We start from the raw sequence: 18544 nt of genomic DNA on the forward strand, positions 1-18544 counted from the left end.
AGAGAAAGCGTGAAAAAGAGAGAGAGGGAGAGAGAGAGAGAGCAAGAGAGGGGTCATATTGAAGTAAAGCAGGGAAATTTATGCCAGAGAGAAAAAAGCAGAATCTCATGGATGAGAGTAGATTCCGTGACCTTAGATCTTTAAAATTATACATGAAGTGCTAAACAGGAGAACAAGATGTTGATGTTATTTCAAGCTTTACATGTGTATATTACAGCAGAATTTGTACATTAACCAATTCAGCCAACCAGGCGTTTCTAGTGTATTCCAGAATACACCATAAAACACCTCATCCAGAGAGCAATATTTTGGATGATGGGTAAAATAATATTCTCATAGAGACTAAATAAAGGGGTAGGGGTGAGGGGCAACAGTATTGTGGATAAAAGATAAAGGAAGATTTCAGTTCACAGCTTGAACTTTAAAAATGCTTGACCTTTATTCTCAGAGAGGAGTGCACCGTATTCCACTGGTCTATGCATTAATTAAATACCCACGTAGAAAGAAAGAAAGAAAGAAAGCTCTCTAATGTGACCTTAAGCTCTTGACCTACTGTTGGTTCCTCACTGCCACATGTCTCTGTTTCAAGCTAACAGACTAATTTCAGTGGTCATTACCCTCCAACTCACTCTACCATGACCCCTAAACCCTTTAAAAAGTGAGAGAGAGAGAAGAGAGAAGAGAGAAGAGAGAAGAGAGAGAGAGAGAGAGAGAGAGAGAGAGAGAGAGAGAGAGAGAGAGAGAGAGAGAGAGAGAGAGAGAGAGAGAGAGATGAGAAGAGAGAGAGAGAGAGAGATGGGCAGTGAATGGATTTCTGAAGTTTTGAACATGGAGTCACTATAACTGTGTGATATAATACAAAAATTCCAAAGTCATGATGCTGCATACAAATAGTAGGCTCAGCCAAACACAATAAGATAAGTGAGTCATCTAAAAACATGGTACATTTTGTCAGAATTGCCAACAAAATAACCTGCAAAAACAGTTTAGGGTCTTAACAAGTAAGTCTATGATAAAAAGATTTGAAGCTCACTGGTAACAGAGATATGGAAAAGTGTGTTAAGATTGAAATAATCGTTGAAACCATAGAAAAAGACAAGTTAAATGAGGAAAGACAACTAATTCAAAATGGATTTCTAGTGGCTCAGTGAGTAGGGTACATGCTTCTAGTTCAGAGTGGCCAAAAAAAAAAAAAATCTAAATGTTGCTTGATATAGTGGGTTGGACTGCGGTTGCTCAGCCTATCTGCATCCACTGTACAAGCTTCTCTACCAAAGGAGCAGGGGTTATTCTGGGGTTAATTGTTGATGAATGAGCCAAAGTACGTATATCAGTACATCAGGGGAAATAATGAGCAGGAGTAAAATGGATGGACAGAAATTATATGGAGAAAAAAGGTGTGTTCAAGTGTACACTAGTCTTTCTTCATCTGTGTGTGTGTGTGTGTGTGCGCGTGTGTGTGTGTGTTATTAGCTGGTACACTGAGCCATGTAATTGTGCACAGCTTGTGGGAGCACAAGGTAGATAGTCATTGCTCTTCTAGGTCAAAACGGACACAAGTACACATACACACTCACAGACAAACAAATCAGAGCCAGGTTGAAGTCTGGGTGCATGTTTGTAAGCATGCGTGTGGTTGAGGAGGCTGCAGCTTGCTTGACTCGCACAAAAATGTGATGATCTCAGGACAAGAGTTTGAACACAAATACACAAACACACATACTTAAAAAATACACATGCTAAAAGCTAAGAACTTGTTGACCTTAATTGCATTACACAACAATTATCCCCTACATACACCCACACACACACACACACACACAACTAATGAGTGTGCATGCACATGCCCTGTTGCTGACCCCATACACCAGGATTATAGTCAACGATAAGCTCTGCCCATGGGACAGATTCAGGGCAGAACTTCAGAGTGAAGTCTCACACACACACACACACACACACACACACACACACACACACACACACACACACACACACACACGCGCACACACACACGTGTGCCCTCTTACCCACTCTGTTAAACTCTCTTCTCTTGGCATTTATACTAAACGATTTAAGAGTGGCAATTCCAGGGACTTGGGATCTCAAAAAAAAAACTCGTGTGTTCAAACGTGACTTCAGGGCATACAAACGTAGAGGCGGGCAACCGCCGTCAGCTTGGTTGCACTTGTGTGTGCTATGTTTTGTACCAAAAAACAAAAGGTCCGCACCACTACCACACCGGCGTACGCCTGTGGTGTGCCGAGTAGGCAGAGTTTACATAACCATTTACGCCGGGGCATACACCGGATGCCCCGCTCAATTCAGGGGGCAAAATTGGCGTGTACGCCCCCAAAAAGAGAACAAAGCTGTGGATGAAGTCATAGCTGAGAAGATGAAATCACACAACATCTGGTTGGTGACGCTTCCCGGTCAGCTCGCTCTCTCATTGGCTATTGCAGGTTTCTGCTCAATAGTCCATCGCTGTTCCTTTCACACTACGGGATTTCAAGTCAGTTCGACACGGCGATGCAGTCAGTAACACTAAGATTATGTCTGTAAACCCCTCACACGACAGGATCACTTGGCCAGATAATCGCTTCAGACCGGCCTCAAATCGAGAACGCCCCCGCAATTGTCGGGAGGGGCGAATTCAACCCAAAATCTGCCCAATTACACTCTTGTGTGGGGCCAGCAGAGCGGGAGGGTTGCCAGTTTGAGTCTCGCCGTCTTGATGTGTCCTTGAGCAAGACACTTAACCCCTGACTGCTCCCGATGAGCTGGTTGTTACCTTGCATGGTTGCCGCCACCATCGGTGTATGAGTGTGTGTGAGGCGAGGGGGGGGGTTTGAATATGAGGTATTAATTGATTGTAAAGCACTTTGAGTGTTTGTAGCAGCTAGAAAAGCACGACATAAACGAAGTCCATTTACCCAGACTCACACATACGTATACAAAAAAGGACTGCATCTCTGGTTTAGACAAATATGGCCAATGCCATTTTGCGCTTCATCTCAAGATGTTGTCGTGGTGATTACTTAATAGTGCTGGCTATGAAATCACCATGGTGAGACCCGCCATCACACTGTACAAGGACCGATAACCTCATTCCGGCCATGAAGCTGCAAAGTCAGTCATACGCGTCTGCTATCAGCATCTGCGCTCGAAGGACTGGCTCCAGTTGAACAACAAAGAGGAAATGAAAATCACTTGGGAAAGATGTTCAATCGCAAAATATAAAACGAAAGCTTTCTGATGAAGGTCACGTGCCAAATATTTTATCCTACTCGACAAACAAAAATGCATTGTGTGCAGATCTGTTTCGCCGGCTGCTTGATAGCTGAAAGATAATGTTCCACGTTATCGTTGCGAAGTAGACACACGTGTTTCCAAAACAGAAGCATTTGTTCCCTCGTATACCAAAAAACACCACAGTTTTTACACTGTGACTGAATTTTAAAAGGAGCCTTTCAATACAGAGTCCATTAATGATGCGGGAGGAGACAGAGAGAGAGAGACAGAGAGCGAGAGAGACTTTTACAATACTTTAATAAAAATCACAAGAAAATTACAACACAAAGACCAACAGAGAGAGAGAGAGAGAGAGAGAGAGAGAGAGGAGAGAGAGAGAGAGAGAGAGAGAGAGAGAGAGAGAGAGAGAGAGAGAGACAGAGAGAGACAGAGCGAGCAAGAGAGAGAGACTGAGAGAGACAGACAGAGACACACACACACAGACAGCGAGAGAGAGAGAGAGAGAGAGAGAGAGAGACACAAAAACACACACACAGACAGCGAGAGAGAGAGAGAGAGAGAGAGAGAGAGAGAGAGAGAGAGAGAGAGAGAGAGAGAGAGAGAGAGAGAGAGAGAGAGAGAGAGAGAGAGAGAGAGAGAGAGAGAGAGAGAAGAAACTAGATGGTCTGTCTACTTTTGCTGCCTTCCATGCACTAGAAGCCCAACAGATGACCTGGGGCAGAGAAAAAAACAGCGACGAGGAGAAAGAAAAAAAAATGGTGACTGTGTTAGTGTGAACGAGTATGTATATGTTGTTCTCTTGCCAAGCTGTGGGCATAGTTTACGTGCCTTGGAAGAAAAATGGGTCATAACAAAAGCGGAGAAAGGGTGCCAGACTATGATCGAGTGTATTTTGGAGTTTGCATATTTTTTTCCCTACCAGTTCTAGCATGCTGGTCATGACAGACTGACTTAGCTGACCAAATCGGACTACTATGACCCTTTAAACACTAGCGATACACACACAAGGACAATGAGCGCACATAAAAACAATCATACACACACACACACACACACACACACACACACAAGCAGATTCAGCCAGAGCACTCAAGTGGAAGAGAGCTGACCATATATTCAGACTCCATTTGGGGAACAGACTTAGAGGACAGCATTTTGATGGGTCAACAGGCACACACACGCACACACACACACACACACACACACACACACACACACACACACACACACACACACACACACACACACACACACACACACACACACACACACATTTAGGGGTTAACGTACCGCCAACAGGCACTGTGGTAACCTTTGACCTTGACTAATGCTGCCCAAGGGGGTGGCGGGGGAGGTAATGGGTGAGAAAAAATGCTCACACATGAACCTGACCTCTCCCTTGCCTGTATCTCTCCCTGGCTTTCTCTCTCTCCGCATTCAGCAAACAAAGGAGCCTCAGTAAGACAAGTCGCCCTGCCCTACTGTTGAAGCAGACCAGTGAGGTGGAGCACCGAGTACTGGGGACTGCAGCCCTGAGTACCGGGGACTGGAGTACTGAGTACTGGGGACTGGTCCAGAATGGATGCGACTGGATATTATGGCTTCAGATGATGCAAATATAAATGATGTAATCTGTGGTTTTGTATGTGTCACTAAAAAGATACACAAAATAAAAAGATGTTAGAGAAGATATGTGGTGATAAGGTCGATATAATGCTTTTCCTCCCTGCATCACTTTGCAGACTTGTCTCCCCCCCCCCCCCCGCTCCCCGCCTGCTTTGCTCAGGCACCCCATGGAGGCAGGGGAAGAGCGAAAGGGAGAACGAGCAGGACAGCGAGAGAGAGACAGTGCATGTGAGAGAGGGTTGTGTAAGAGGAATTACAAAAGACACACTTCAAAGACAGCACAAAGCATTTCCCTCTGATCCTTTTGTTACAGTGATGTAAGCCTGCTAGTACACACACACACACACACACACACATGGACACAGAACGAGCAAACCCACGCACATCTGCACTTACATGAGTAAGCATAACCAAATGCACATCTCTTCATCTCCATTTCTCTTCTCACTCCATCATGGCAGTAATAAGATAATAAGATAAATGCAAAAAAAAAAGATGAACTAAGCATAAAGCCATGGGTAATACACAATAAAACACTTATTAAAACCTGCCCCGTTTCATAGACATTATATGACTGTTTTGCTTCAATAGATTGTGCACAAAGATGCATTCAGGGAAAAAAAATGGACTGTGTAGTTTGTAAGCTGAGTTTAAACACAATATTGTGAGTAATCATCATGTGCCTTTCTTGATGATTTTCCAACCTGTAGGCTCTTCCTCCCCATAGCTCTGTCTGGTCAGGGCTCTTCCTCCCCATAGCTCTGTCTGGTCCTCCCCATAGCTCTGTCTGGTCAGGCTCTTCTCCCCATAGTTCTGTCTGGTCCTCCCCATAGCTCTGTCTGGTCAGGGCTCTTCCTCCTCATAGCTCTGCCTGGTCAGGGCTCTTCCTCCCCATAGCTCTGTCTGGTCCTCCCCATAGCTCTGTCTGGTCAGGGCTCTTCCTCCCCATAGCTCTGTCTGGTCCTCCCCATAGCTCTGTCTGGTCAGGGCTCTTCCTCCTCATAGCTCTGCCTGGTCAGGGCTCTTCCTCCCCATAGCTCTGTCTGGTCAGGGCTCTTCCTCCCCATAGCTCTGCCTGGTCAGGGCTCTTCCTCCCCATAGCTCTGTCTGGTCAGGGCCGTATAGCCATCCATCAATTATCCTAACCGCTTATCCTGCTCTCAGGGTTGCGCGGATGCTGGAGCCTATACCAGCAGTCATTGGGCAGCAGGCGGGGAGACACCCTGGACAGGCCGCCAGGCCATCACAGGGCCCACACACACACACATTCACACCTTGGGACAATTTAGTATGGCTGATTCACCTGACCTACATGTCTTTGGACTGTGGGAGGAGCCCCCAGAGGAAACCCACGCTGGCATGGGGAGAACATGCAAACTCCACACAGAGGACGACCCGGGACAACCCCCAAGGTTGGACTACCCCGGGGCTCGAACCCAAGACCTTCTTGCTATGAGGCGACCGTGCTAACCACTGCACCACCATGCCGCCCAGGTATATCCATACCCAACTCAAATTCTTGACCTTAGATTCTCCAAGTCTAGTCCATGCCCTTCCCTTTAGCATGTACCTCAGTGATTGTCATTGGAGGTGGTTCACAAATGGTATTGATTCATAAAAGGAATGATAAATGGTGTGATGATGTGACTGTCTTTTAGAAACAGTTGAGGAAAACCCAGCTGGCTAGCACACGCCCTTGTCTTGTCTTTCTCCGCAGTTTCTCATCTGCCAACTGGCATGGCAACGCTGACCCTAACCACACAAACTCACATCACCCCCATAGACGCCGCCGCCACACATCTACGATACTCACACAGAAAAGTGCAGACCCGCAACCAGCTACTTTAATCATTCACACACCAATCTGTTGACCTTAACCTCAACACCATGGCCCTCGTCGACCTAATATAACCTCATCAATAGAGGCACTGACCCACTGACATACTGGCCTTTTGCCATAAACCACACACGCACACTGACCCCAATGACATTAACCCAGACGCCCATACAACAACCCACAGACAGGAACGGACACACAGATAATGACCCCAAGAGACAACTCAGCCCCTGCAATCAGCCACGCACCTGCTGCCGTGACCTTTCTTTTGTTCAGTTTTCCCTCTTTATTCCTCTCTTTTCTTTGCCGCTCTACCAAATACGCACACACACACACAGACACACACACACACAGACAGACACACACACACACACACACACACACACACACAGGACTTTCTCATACCAAATGCAGTGTGCTCTGCAAGGCACAACTAATCATGCTGCTTAGGCTACTCAAGTTTTGCATTTTGGTTTTCAAAACACACCGCTGTGTGGAATGTTTTTACGTAAGACCAGCAACATTCATCTCATTTTATATGACATGGAAATTCTGATGACAGGATACAGAGGCCAATAAAATGAATATCTAACTCTAATAACTTGATAATCTGCACTTTTCACCATACCTGGTATGTCCACTTGATTGACAATATGAAATATGTTTTGTTTTATGGTCGGGAAATTCAAGATTTTGGGACATCGCCTTCCCCCCTTTTTCCACTGGATGCACGGCATCATGTCACGGCACAAAAGTTAAACTCGGCTGAACTTTGACGAAGTTGTGTGCCATACCTGCTCCTGGGGTTTGCTCGGTGCAACGCAAATTTGTTTATGTGTGCAGTGACCTATAGACAATAATGGGAAGCACAGAGTTGGAGTTCAGGCATTTCGTGCAAAAAGCCCTCATATGCAGCTTACAAAGCCCAGTTGCATTTTATCTACTCCTTCATATCTAAATAAATGAAGCAAATACAGATACAAACACACAAACACACATTGCTAATACATACACATCACCTTCCTATGCAACTTTGGATCACGAACTCATGTAAGTAATGACCGGGGGGTACAGAAAACAGCAAATTATTTAAGGTCCTGATCACAGTGACATTTCTTGCACATACACCAGTCATGCCAGCATCGTTTATCTACATCCTTGAAATGTCACACCTCAGTTTCAGTCTCTTGCTCTCAGTTTCATCAATGTCAATGCAGTTAACAAGGAGTACAAAAAAAAAAAATCTCCATATACCGTGCTCGCTGTAAACCAATACTGTAAACCGAACTACCAGAGGTTGAAGTAAGCAATCATTTCCTGCTCTGTGGACAGTTTTATTACAGTAGTTCCAGCATAAGTTTGTCTATTCCACATTTTACAACGCAAGTATGCATTTTCCACTGTAGTTTGTGGTGGAGTAGGGAAGGACCAGTCATTTTCCCATTGTAAGAAATATATAGTGAATACACTGCAGAAATGTGATTCAAACACTGTTGACACAAAACTTTGTGTAGTGTGTGTGTGTGTGTGTGTGTAAAAGTATGTTTATTGTCCTACCTGGTGCAGCCTGCATCTCCATCAGGCCTCCTGTTGTTATCAGTGCCTCCAGGATCCTGATATGGTGCTCTGGGTTCACGTCCGCACTGCACACACACACACACACACACACACACACACACACACACACACACACACACACACACACACACACACACACGCACACGCACACAGCAATCACTTTAAATTTGCAATGACATCATAGATATCACCAAGTGATTGATGACAAAGAGAGAGAAAGACAGAGAGAAGTGCAATTTGCAGAACTCATGTTAATGCCTGCTGATACTGAGCACCACAGACCGGGACTGCACTCAACATTTGCTCACATGCAAACAAAAAAGTATTGGATCGGGTTCAAGAAGCAGAGCATCCTGTAATATGCTGACGTGCCCCATTACCCTCTGTGTACATCAGAAGTGATATGCTTGACCAGGCCAAGCAAACAATCATTGCCTCTGACTCACCGACTGGCTCCCATACTCACTGCATTTCCACCACAGAATCGCAGTGCCAAAAAGCGAGATTCCATGGTGATTTTCAAAAATAACACACGGGCAAGTTTTTTGCAGTATGTATGAAAACCAGACAAGACCATCAGCCATGTTAATGATTTCTCTCTCTCTGATTAAGCATCCAAATCTAGAAAATTACAGGATGTTGACATTGCAGCTGAGCCAAATGCCATACACAGTTTTACCTTAAGCAAATACAAATCTATCAAGTCTCACATCCATAAGTCTCACCTCAGAATTAGATCGGACAGAATGGGGGTTTTTTTGTGTAGCAAGGCAATTTTCTTGGTTGGTTTCATGTGAATCTTTGCCATATCATTTTGAGGATTTATTATGGAACGGAGCAATGGTTGATTTGGAGAGAACACATGGGATAAAGAACATTTTGCTGTTCGCAACTGCCACTGAAATGGTGCCCTAACCATAACATATTGGCTTTAGGCACTGAAATGGTGCCCTAGCCATAACACGTTGGCTTTAGGCACTGCTTAAGTTGGGTCAGATCCTGCCAGAACAATGTGGCTTGACAATAAAAGTTAACTCATTTCAATCGGCCCGTTGTTAAACATAATCATCTAATAATGTTACAGCTATACCTTTACTGTAACAATATAACACCATTGTGGTGTTGAACATGTTTGCAGTATCAATGTAATGAGTAGTTTCGGCACTCTCCCTGCACAGTCCACCTTCTAGAGCACTTGGCATTCTGGGACCGCATGATTTATGAATTAAGCACTGGTTTTCGGTGTCTTGGGCAAAAAAAAAATCAATGGACATTTCCATTACTCATCAAAATTTGTGGAAAAAAATAGGATCTCGGTCTGGAGAGGACACAAAGTTGATAGCAGAATAGAAATAATGTAAACATTTTAAATTTTTAACATCCTCTTATTAAGCTCTAAAGAGCACAAAACACATCTCATGGCTACTACTACTACTACTACTACTACTACTACTACTACTACTACTACTACTACTGCTACTACTACTTTCGGCTGCTCCCATTAGGGGTCGCCACAGCAAATCATCCATTTCTATCTCTTCCTGTCCTCTGCATCTTCCTCTGTCACACCAGCCACCTGCATGTCCTCTCTCGCCACACCCCTAAACCTCCTCTTTGACCTTCCTCTTTTCCTCTTCCCTGGCAGCTCCATATTCAGCATCCTTCTCCCAATATACCCAGCATCTCTCCTCCACACATGTCCAAGCCATCTCAATCTTGCCTCTTTTGCTTTGTCTCCAAACTGTCCAACCTGAGCTGTCCCTCTAAGAGACTCGTTCCTAATCCTGTCCTTCTTCGTCACTCTCAATGAAAATCTTAGCATCTTCAACTCGGCCACCTCCAACTCCACCTCCTGTCTTTTTGTCAGTGCCACTGTCTCCAAACCATATAACATAGCTGGTCTCATAATCATCTTGTAAACCTTCCCTTTAACTCTTGCTGGTACCCCTCTGTCGTAAATCACTCCTGACACTCTTCTCCACCCACTCCACCCTGCCTGCACTCTCTTCTTCACCTCTCTTCTGCACTCCCCTGATACTTTGTACAATTGACCCCAAGTATTTAAACTCAACCGCCTTCGTCACCTCTACTCCTTTCATCCTCACCATTCCACTGTCCTCCCTCTCATTCATACATATGTATTCTGTCTTGCTCCTACTTACTTTCATTCCTCTTCTCTCCAGTGCATACCTCCACCTCTCCAGGCTCTCCTCCACCTGCAACCTACTCTCGCTACAGATCACAATGTCATCCACAAACATCATAGCCGACGGAGACTCCTGCCTGATCTCATCCGTCAACCTGTCCATCAAACACACCTCATGGCTACTGTGTGTGTGTGTGTGGGGGGGGGGGGGGGGGGGAAGAACTCATTATGACAACTTTTTTGGCTTTACAATCTTTTTTTTCTTCTAAAAATGGTATGTAATTTATTTTCATTATCTATTTTGGTATTTAGCATTTTGGTAATATTTGTTGAAACGTCTTCACATCCTGCAAGATATCAATAAAATGAAATGCTCTGAGAGGAAAGTCCGGTCTCTGTGACTGGCCTAAGCCATGTGATCAGCCTGAATCTTGACAACCAATCAGGATTTCTCACAGTGAGGAGGTATCCCAACCTGCCTGTCAATCATGTCGCATGTATATGGTGTTGGTGCCTCCAGCACATCGTAATATAATGTAGTGTGGGGTAATTTATTTACTAAACCATACGCTTAACGTTATGCGCTAAATGATATACATTGCTTTTCATAGAAACATGAGCACTGAGTTTAAAAAAAAGTTTTTTTTGGAGCATTTTGAAATGGTTAGTAAAAAAGGAGGTAACACTACATTTACATAAGGTAAGCTAACTAGCAAGCTAACCAGACTATTAAGGGAAACTGTTATTCGTCAGGGAAAATGCTTAGCTATAAGTCACTATTTTGAAAATGAAACTGCATTTTCATTGGACAAAAAAACAAAAAAGGAGCTCACTGGCAGGGCCGCAAGGGACTTTGGGACATCAAGGGCTCTGAAGGATTCATCAGATGTCAAACACATTTGAAAATATCTTTTTTATTTATTTATTAGAGTTAACTTTTAGAATCGCCTAATTTTCATCTGGCATTGGCACTGTTTGCGCATTTTAAAAAAATCTTCATCTTGTATAGCTCCTTGAACAAAATACTGTGCATCCTGTATAGAAACTAAAGAGAATAAAAGAAGAAATTAAAATACACCATAATGAATCCTAAGTGAATTTGTCTTTTGTAGCATTAGCAGATAAAGAAAAAAAAATAAAGGAAGTAAAGGCTGAGCAAACAAATGAAAAATAAATACATAAACAAATTGTGGATTATGTAAAACAATCAGCTGATCAGAATGTACACATGAAAAATAATGAATAGACCACCAGTTTCACCAGAATGGTGAAACGTACCTGAAAAGGGAGTTCTTGAAGATTATCTCTGAGAAGGCCTGCCCCAAAAGCCTGGGACTTGCCTGGCTGTGCTGCCCGGGCTGAACTTGTCCTACCCTGGCCAGGTGTCTGGTAACATGGACCAGGATCTGGTGGTTGGCCTGGGGTACACTAGGAGACTCCATGATCCTTTTCAGCCTGTCCCCACACTCCTCCACACTCTGGGTTTCTAAAACAGGAAAAGAAAAAGGAGACATTTAATAGCTGGTTGTATTTGTCATTTATGTGTCCAGGATGATCAATGTGTCATAAGAGTATGAAGTCTACTTCTGTAATGAAAAATATAATGTTAACCATAGACGGTCATCAGAAGTTTCATTAGCTCTTTAAGAGTGAACATAGACATACAATGAGGCTAAAGCAGAAAGAAGGACTTCTGTCTTCAACATGTGTTCTGGTTGATTTCAGCATATTACACATGCAGATGACACTGACTATTGTTGCTCACTAGGAATTGTGGATAATTTAAACTAAATACAAAAGACAGGAGGGTTAGCTCAAATCATTCACTGAACACGGAATGGCTGTACTGGCTGCTGCTCTCTTGTCAACTTGTGGAGTTTGTCAGGGATCAGGTGATTTAGTATCCATGTTTATATCTTTGAAGAACCAGCAATTAATCAGAGGGAAGCTGGGAAAGATTGGAAGACAGGCAATCAGAGGACACATTGATCTGTCTTCCTTTAGAGACACAATAAATATAGGCCAAAGTCCCCATATATTTGTATGTGCAATTGAAGTCATATTTCTCAGCCGTTTAACGTTTTCCTGCATCATGGCTGAGCAAAGCAGAAAACCATATTGAACATGTATACTATCAATGCATCATACCAAATTGTGCCATAAAGCTATCCACTATTTTGTGCATTTCAAATGCAAAGCATAAAATGTATCTATACGCTAAATGTACAATTTGTATCTTTAAGTGTACAACTTGTATTGCATGCTTAATATGAGGGGGAAAGGCAAGGAATGTGGATGTTACCTTTGAACATTAGAATGCCTAAAGGAACTTAAGGTATTTGTTTTTGTGTCTGGAGTCATGGGAGAGCTGTATTAAGAGCTCAGATGACAAGCAGACACCCTGAGCGCACGTTTAATCGACTGTAACAATAGAATACATTTTACTACCACAACTCCAAACAACTGACAATTGAGTATAATCCCAACATGACCACTGTGTTATCCAGCGAGCACAACCATCTTTATCCATCTATGCATGTCTCCAGCAACTGGTTGACTCTGAGGACATATAAGACCCTTACAGGATCTCAACTATTTGAATTCAGAAAAGGTCGAGCAACCAGCTGCTAGCTAGCTAGCTAGCTAACCTGACAGATGCTATGGAGAAAATTGCATGGGCTTGGTCTATAAATGCTTGTAAAAATGGAACCGCAGGAGTTAGGGCACACAATAACACTCGACCCCCTTTTTTTTTTTAGATTGGTGGGGCTTTAGAAAATGGCAATGTTTGGAAACAGCCAGACATATTGATGAGTTCTTTCACCATGCACCTTTTTACTGCAGCAAACCAGTAGCAAAATGGGCAACATCTGTGCTTCTGTGAGTCTACAATACCGTAAACTCGGTGGGACAGCAAAGATCAACATGGCAATATTCCCATTCTTAAACTACCGTGCTTTTCTATCAGTTCATTTATCGATTTATCTCTTCTGCTTTCTATTATATCTGGTTTTAATTCAAAACTCTAGCCCTCTATCTACCCGAAAAGGTATATTATTGAGTTAATTCTCATGGATTCTATGTAATAGGCTCTTTGTCTAGTGCATATATGTTGAACTGAAAGCCACTGTTCCAGGCAATGTTTCAAAAAGAATCCGCCAGGGCATATCGGATCTAATTTCATACTCTAGACTATATGTGTGTGGTCTATAAATTCCCGCATTTTAAAATAATATTTCTAGTCAATCCAATTTTGAGAAGTTTCACGAAAGGAAGCTATATGCAAAGATGATGGTCATCTGGCCATTATGTAGAATCTAAATGTTCTTTGATCCTAGATATGGGATCCAGCCATCACAGGAAACACACATAGAGGCTGTTTATACCCGGCATTAACATGCATCTTGGTGTCCCAAGCCACATTGAAGGACTGCCTAGTCAACTGACATCCTCTGTTTTTTTTAACCTCGTTTGTAATTTCTGACACAGAAATCAGACCCACAACTGTGGAAGAGCCCCCGCCCACTTGCACATTCAAGTCCAACTTCAGGTTCAAGTTCATTCATCCACCACAGCATAGAGCAGACCCTTTCAAACACACTGGAATAATTAAATAATCTGAGCCTAAACCAACGTGATTGGGTTGAACTTGACAGGATTCGGGTTGAGAATTGCAAACTCTGGTGTTCACACAATTACATTTTCCCAGATAATGAGTTTTAAGAATGAGTTTCAACTTTTGGTGTGGTTTTTTTTAGCACAAAATGAAAGAAGGCAAACAATCCGAGCCTGAAACTCCTAATTCACTCAGTTAATTTTGTCTCTATCTGGCGTCCATGCAATTGTAATAATGTGAATATTCATAATGTGAATAATGTGAATTTTTAATAATGTCTTTCATTCGACTTGCATGGGCCGGTGTGCTGCTCTCCCACAAGCCACGCTTCCTCTCTCGAGGCTAAACCACAACCTCCTACCACAGTGATCTATGTGTTTATTTGCATATAGAACAGAACAGGGAACTGAGAACCGATCACATGTGGTCACTCAATATGCATGTGGAGACACATTCTCATGCCAGCTGTGAACTGATGTACTTAGATCTGTCCACTTTTGATCGGATCACCCGAGATGCATGTTAATACCAGGTCTAAACTGTTTCATAGACATATTCTCATTCTAACTGACACTTCTAGGCAGTTTGGAGTTTCCAATTCACCTAATCTGCATGTCTTTGGACTCCAGGAGAAAACTGGAGCACCCTGAAGACACCCATGCAAACACAGCAAGAGCACATTTGAATTCTACAAGGGCTGTGATCAAACCATCCCCACTGCTGTGAGGAGACAGTGCCAACCACTAAGGCACTTTGTCGCAGACAGTTAAGAGTGAGCATACTAAATTTAAATAAGAGAACATATCAAAGACCAAAACGTACTTCGAATAGGCCAGCTTTTCAGGCATGGTGGCTATGTAGTGAGGTTCATAATTTTTTAAGGATGTGCTGTCTACTGCACTGCATGTTTATGTGCCAAATGTACCAAGGTGTTTTCAGTTGGGATAGAGTCATACCGATTTACTACATGTTCCATTAGTGTTTGGTCCTCTGTGCTACAACATGTGTTCTCATAGAGCCAAGTAAGTGTCATGAAAGAAATTAGCAAGCTGGTAGACAGACTCTTAGATGCAGAATCTCTCACAGGGAATCTGAATGACTGGATACAGTGAGAGAAGGAAAGATAGAGTGTGTTTGTGTATGAGTGAAAACGACAGAGAGACAGTAAGAAAACAGACAAAGAAAGAGAAAGAACTACTGTTAGGTGTTATAACTAAGGCTGGGTATTTGTCACGGAAGTCGCGGGTGTCACGGATTCCGTGATTCTCGCCATTTTTTGGCCATGTCCGCGATTTCCCCAGTTTTTAGTGCTTTCCGTGATTTTTCTACAGTTTTGAATGGTAGCCTAACTGTCAATCTTAACGTAGCCTACAGTGTGATCTGTATAGGCACTAAGCATTTTAACCATCACTTCTGATGGTTAAAATATTACGTTCCCATGGTTACGTCAGAAGTGCGACTGAATGAACAGCTAATGTTAGTCACGGTCCGATCAAAAACTTCAAAATGAGTAAAACTGCAAAGACCTCCGCTAAAGCACCATCCCTACAATACACAGAAAAAACTTTTCATGTCAGTGGTGGTTTGTTATTTTGCTCAGTGTGTAACATCCCAGTGGACTACACTCGAAAAGCAAGTTGCGACAAGCATTTGCAGACAAATGTCCATAAAAAGAAAACCGCAGATCGAGCCATTGAAACCGAGAAGAGCCGAAAACTGCAGAAAACTGTGTCAGAGCTGTTTCAAGCTAAAACAACCGCACAATTGCATAGACAGAGTGAGGTAATTAAACTTACAGAAGCTTTCACTTCAGCCAACATCCCCTTACACACACTGGACAATGTTGGCCTGAAGTCCTATCTGGAAAGCAATCTCCACGACATCGGAGTAATTCCAAGTGCCTGTCAACTCCGACGCACCTACCTGCCTAGCATATTCCGAAACACGTGAACGAGATCAAAGACAAACTCAAAGTTTGTGACGGAATTAGCATTGTTGTTGACAAGACCACCGATGCCAAGGACAGATACGTTCTCAACATACTGGCTGTATTAAGCAAACCCGAGTGCGAAGAGGAGTTGAGATTGGATGTAATTCTGTTAGATTGCGTGGTTCTAGCCAGTGTCAATTTCAAGACAGTAAGCCAGGCCATACAGGGTACACTGACGAAATATGCGGTCCCCTTCGATCGAGTTACTGCAGTTGTATCTGACAATGCTGCGTATATGACTAAGGCATGAGAACGAGGAATGAAACCTCTCTTTCTAAACGCTGTCCATATCACCTGTGTTGCACACCTGTTAAACTTGGTGGGTGACGTATGGCGCAAGATATTTAAGAAAGTCAACGATCTGGTTGTGGCTGTGAAACAGGCATGTACAGCTTGTCCCGTGCGTAAAGCTAGATTCCGCATGTATCTCCAGGAAAATGAGAAAACCCCGTGCATTCCGCTGACACCTGTAATAACGCGATGGAACAGCTGGCTTGAAGCAGCCTTATTCCACATGAACCACTTGGATGACTACATTTACTTCTTTGAGGAAGAAAGACAACGGTCTCAGAGCACATCAATCGCTGAGCTTATCAGTTTGTTACAGTCACGCGAAGTCATCGAACAACTGTCAATGCTTCAACAGTATGCACCACGCATCGTGCACATATTGAGAAAATATGAAGAGCCGGCGATTCGCTGACATATGGTCACGAATGAATTGCGCGACCTTGTGGTGTGGCTTGATGGTAGTTTTAATGAATGCGACCACCCCATTGGGAAAGAAGCACTGAAAGACAGTGCTGAGAAACTCCAAGGCTACATGGACCTAAATTCCACGGCCCGTTTCAGACAACCTGCTTCAAGATTTCTCAGTGCATGTCGGGTATTCGATCCCAACCAGGCCATATTCCTAAACCTGGAGGAAAAAGAATTGTTCCAGGACATTCCGCTATTCGAGGACAATACAAAAGCACAGCGCGAGTACCATGCATACTGCCAAATGCTGGGAGAAACAAAGTGCGACAAAGTATACAGATTCTGGAATGCGTTGGGATCAAGATTCCCATCCTTGTGCGTTGTTGCAATCAGATGTTTGACGGCCCCTGTCAACAGTGTTGATGCTGAGCGCTCCTTCTCCCGTTACGGTAACGTTGTCAGTGACAACAGGCGCTCCAGACTCAAACCTTGCAATGTACAACATGTTGTATCAAAACAAAATTTAAATAAATAAACACACGGTAACCATTTTATTATTTTAGTAATGCAATTTGAGCATAATCTGTTTATCACAACGTTCTGTTAAATTAAAGGCCAAAAGGCATGCTTTTTCTTTCCGTGATGGACAGAAACTATTAAATGCAGCAGTCTACCAATGCATTTTAGTTGTATTTGTTACTAGCGGCAACTGCCCGCTGTTTTAAAAAAAAAAATTTATTCAAGCACTTGTTACTGTTGCTACAGTTGCAGATGTTATTTCAATAATTTACCACTACTGTGCATGAGATCTCTTGGTTAATTGAATACATTCAAGCTATTTAAAACACTCCGTGATTTCTGCGTCTTTCTTTTCAGTTTTCCGTGATTGTCTACAACTTTGCCTTGATTGCTCTGTGACTTTAGTCAATATTTTCCGTGACAAACACCCAGCCTTAGTTATAACGCTTGTGATTTCTGCTAATCCTGAACAGGCATCATCACACTGTAGTGATATCTATCAAGACCTGGGGATATAGGTATCTATCTCTCCGTAGATGTAGCTAGGTTTATATCACTCTCGGTGTGTGTGTATGTGTGTGTGTGTGTGTGTGTGTGTGTGTGTGTGTGTGTGTGTGTGTGTGTGTGTGTGTGTGTGTGTGTACCAGGTTTTTCTATCTAGATAGAAAAGATAGAAAAACCTGAAACCACATACCTTGTGGGGAAATTTTATGGGTCCCCATGAGGAAAAGCATCTATTTTTTGGTTAGAACTTGGTTTTGGGGTGAAGGTTAGAATCAGAATTAGGTTAGGGTAAGGGTTAAGGTTAGGCATGTAGTTATGATGGTTAAGGTTGGGCTTAAGGGCTATGGAATGAATGTATTCAATGAGGGGTCCCCACAAGTATAGGGTGACATTCTGTGTGTGTGTGTGTGTGTGTGTGTGTGTGTGTGTGTGTGTGTGTGTGTGTGTGTGTGTGTGTGTGTGTGTGTGTGTGTGTGTGTGCATGCGTGCGTGCACGCCAGGGTCTGCATGTTAATGGGCTTGTGCTCTGAGGTGAAAGGTCAGAAAGATCAAGAGAGGATGTCAAAAGGATTCATAGGTACGAAGTAGTGGTTCGGTCCAACAACTATCGGTGTTTGTGTCTGGGTGGGTAGGTAGGTGGTGATGGATGGCTGACAATCTGGTGCGGCCTGATAGAGGTCATTGGGGCGCCTTGCTACCACTGACCACAGATGATAACGCTGTGCGCGTGCGCGCGCGCACACACACACACACACACACACACACACACAGATGGACGCC

The 18544-nt window shown here is 43.4% G+C and overlaps 1 protein-coding gene across 1 annotated transcript in view; it reads right to left on the minus strand.

Moving 5' to 3' along the window:
* pik3r3b (phosphoinositide-3-kinase, regulatory subunit 3b (gamma)) overlaps positions 1–18544 on the minus strand; it is a 272303-nt gene that overhangs the window by 123281 nt on the left and 130478 nt on the right. Inside the window, exons 5-6 of the mRNA XM_056278061.1 lie at positions 11715–11922; positions 8270–8355 (exon numbers count right to left, since the gene is read on the minus strand). Of these exons, the coding sequence (XP_056134036.1) occupies positions 8270–8355; positions 11715–11922 (294 nt within the window). The remainder of the gene's footprint in view (positions 1–8269; positions 8356–11714; positions 11923–18544) is intronic.

This window comes from Lampris incognitus, chromosome 3 (genome assembly GCF_029633865.1).
Source record: "Lampris incognitus isolate fLamInc1 chromosome 3, fLamInc1.hap2, whole genome shotgun sequence".
In the NCBI taxonomy this organism is placed as follows: domain Eukaryota; kingdom Metazoa; phylum Chordata; class Actinopteri; order Lampriformes; family Lampridae; genus Lampris; species Lampris incognitus.